General features: G+C 40.2%; 1 protein-coding gene across 2 annotated transcripts in view; it reads left to right on the plus strand.

Moving 5' to 3' along the window:
- The window catches only part of LOC113803919 (sodium- and chloride-dependent transporter XTRP3), a 193,332-nt gene that overhangs the window by 62,461 nt on the left and 128,371 nt on the right, over positions 1 to 2,500 (plus strand). The window contains exon 4 of one of the 2 annotated variants that reach the window (XM_070132282.1): positions 811 to 861. The exons of the other annotated variant lie outside the window; for it this stretch is intronic. Coding sequence (XP_069988383.1) covers positions 811 to 861 — 51 coding nt within the window. The remainder of the gene's footprint in view (positions 1 to 810; positions 862 to 2,500) is intronic. 2 annotated transcript variants of the gene reach the window in all.

The following is a 2,500-nucleotide window of genomic DNA, read 5'->3' on the forward strand; positions in this document are numbered from 1 at the left end:
CATTGTATATATGCATATATATACATACACACATGTATGTATGTATGTGTATATTTCTTTTTCTTTTAAAGCTCTTGCCTTCAAAAGTCATCCAGATATGAACCTTTTCTTATATTTTGCTCCATGGAATTTTCTCAACCATCACTGACTATCTATTGCTCGCTTGTTCTTCATTTGTTTATTTCCATCTTCCAAAGGCAAGTGTCGGCCAAACTGACTTACCTGTTCATAGATTCCCATTTTCCAAAAGCAAGTCCCGCCAGAGTCGCCAAGACCACTCTAGCCAACGCGAGAGAGCAGTCGCGCCATCCTCCCCTGAATGCCGTTTCCCAATCCATGTAGATTCTGATTTCGATGTTAAAGGATTGAACCCGATAGCCACCCCGCTCCCCTTGACAGGTGTGCCAACTCCGGCAACACACGCACACTAGACACACGGAGACAGTGCTACCAACTTGAACGTAGCTCGTTCGCTGGTTGTCGCCCTGCCTTTCATCTAAGGCTTTCCTGTATGGGGCGTGTTTTGATACGATTTAATCTGGTTCTTTGGAGAGAGGAGGATTTTTAAAGCACAGTTTGAACAAAAGATAATATCATCTATTCCTTCCCTCCGTGCTTTCGCCCTTGTTAGAGCAGCGCGCCAACCAGCGAACAATGTAGTTGAAACCCAGACAGTCACACAACCAGCCTATATCCCTTGATAAAAAAAGCAAAAGGGAAAATTTCCTGATGATATCAAGACCAATGTTGTTTTCCACGTTAACCCTGCAATCTTTCTCTCTCTCTCTCCCCTCTTTCCCCCTCAAATAGAAGAGACAAAGCGTCAAGAAAAGGACCACTAGTGTGACCATCCCCGAGGAAGTAAGTAAGACATCTAGAGCAGAATTTCATCCTTTGCTTGGTAGTGTTGTGTCACACGGGATGCCATCCTGAAACCTCACGGGGAGTCATATATTTTTTATTTTCTCCTTGTTATTTTTTCTCGGAGAAAAGCGATAAGGGATAATTATGTCCTTAGTAACAAAAAAAAAAAAAAAGGTGAATTACATGTTGATAGCCAGTATAACGACCCTCTCTTTCTTATAGTTGCGTGTATCGTGTTAAACCACAAAAAAAAAAAAAAAAAAAAAAAATCCGAGTATAAGAGAACCGTAAAATCACGTGAAATTCGCAACTTTAAATTCAATGACTATTTTAAGTCGATAATTTTGAGTCATGTTGCAAGACGGTTGGTTTAAACTAAAAAGAAAGGTAAACAGAAAGACAAAATACGAAATCAGCAAAGTCCAGAGGGCAGTCAACCGTCGAGGGATTTTCACAAAGAAAATGACCTGACGTTTAGCTAACAGCGACCGCCCGTGACCTGACCTGGTTTCCTTTCCTCCTCCCGTTACTGATTAAAAATGAAATACAAAGCAAGACAGAACCGAGATTAAAAAAGAGGCCTGAGGTTTAAAACTCCCGACGACTAGTGACACAGAAACATTTGTGTTGACACTTTGCAATGAAAGGAAGATACAGGTCAGTGGGTGTCGTGACGGGAGTGGAAGAACTCGTCGACTCCAACTTTCGGGATTTTCATTATGGCAAAGAGCTGATAGACTGGACCATTCTTTTGTGCATTGTATTTAAACTAAATAAATGTCTGTTTTAAAAGGTGCCTCTTTTAAATGTCTTCACAATTTCGGGGCGAGAGGAACCGCACGATGACGGGGTTGATCGATCTCAAAAAGTTGATAAAGTTGATAAGTGAAGTGAGGTTCAGGAGGTGGTGGTTGATTATCATTGGTCAGTCCGTGGCGGCGTTGGTGAGATGACCGATTTCGGGAGAGAAATTGATGTTTTGATTATTGTTTATTCAATACGTAGGTAAGACGAGTCGTAGAGTCACCTACTAATACACACACACACACACACATATATATATACACACACACAATATATATATATATATATATATATATATATATATATATATATATATATATATATATATATATATATGCACACACACACATATATGTATATACATACATGTATATACATGTACATTCATACATACACACATTTGTATACACACACAGAAGTAGTGTGACACCATTTCAAAAGACAGACTTTTATATACCACCGTGACAGTGACACTGTAACTCCAAACACCTCGTCTACAGGAGTTCCATCGCCCTTACGTCCAAATAGAAGTTCCTATGTCAGGCTGGACATTATATCAATTTTTTCCATAATTTAGAATTTTTCTTCACTTTATCTCCCCGTGTCATTTTATTTATTTATTTATTTATTTATTTATTTTTTACGTAAAGGACATCTTTCTCACCGAAGAGAACACGCGACCCAAGCTGCCTCTGGACGGGCCACCACCACCACGGCGCCGACATGACAACACCCGGCTTCCTGTGCTATCGTGTACATAGATGGAGTTACGGTCTTGTCCATGTTGTCTCATGGCCTATCATTGGTGTACCCTCATGTCTCAGCGATGGCG

This window comes from Penaeus vannamei, chromosome 17, assembly GCF_042767895.1.
Source record: "Penaeus vannamei isolate JL-2024 chromosome 17, ASM4276789v1, whole genome shotgun sequence".
Taxonomy (NCBI): Eukaryota; Metazoa; Arthropoda; class Malacostraca; order Decapoda; family Penaeidae; genus Penaeus; species Penaeus vannamei.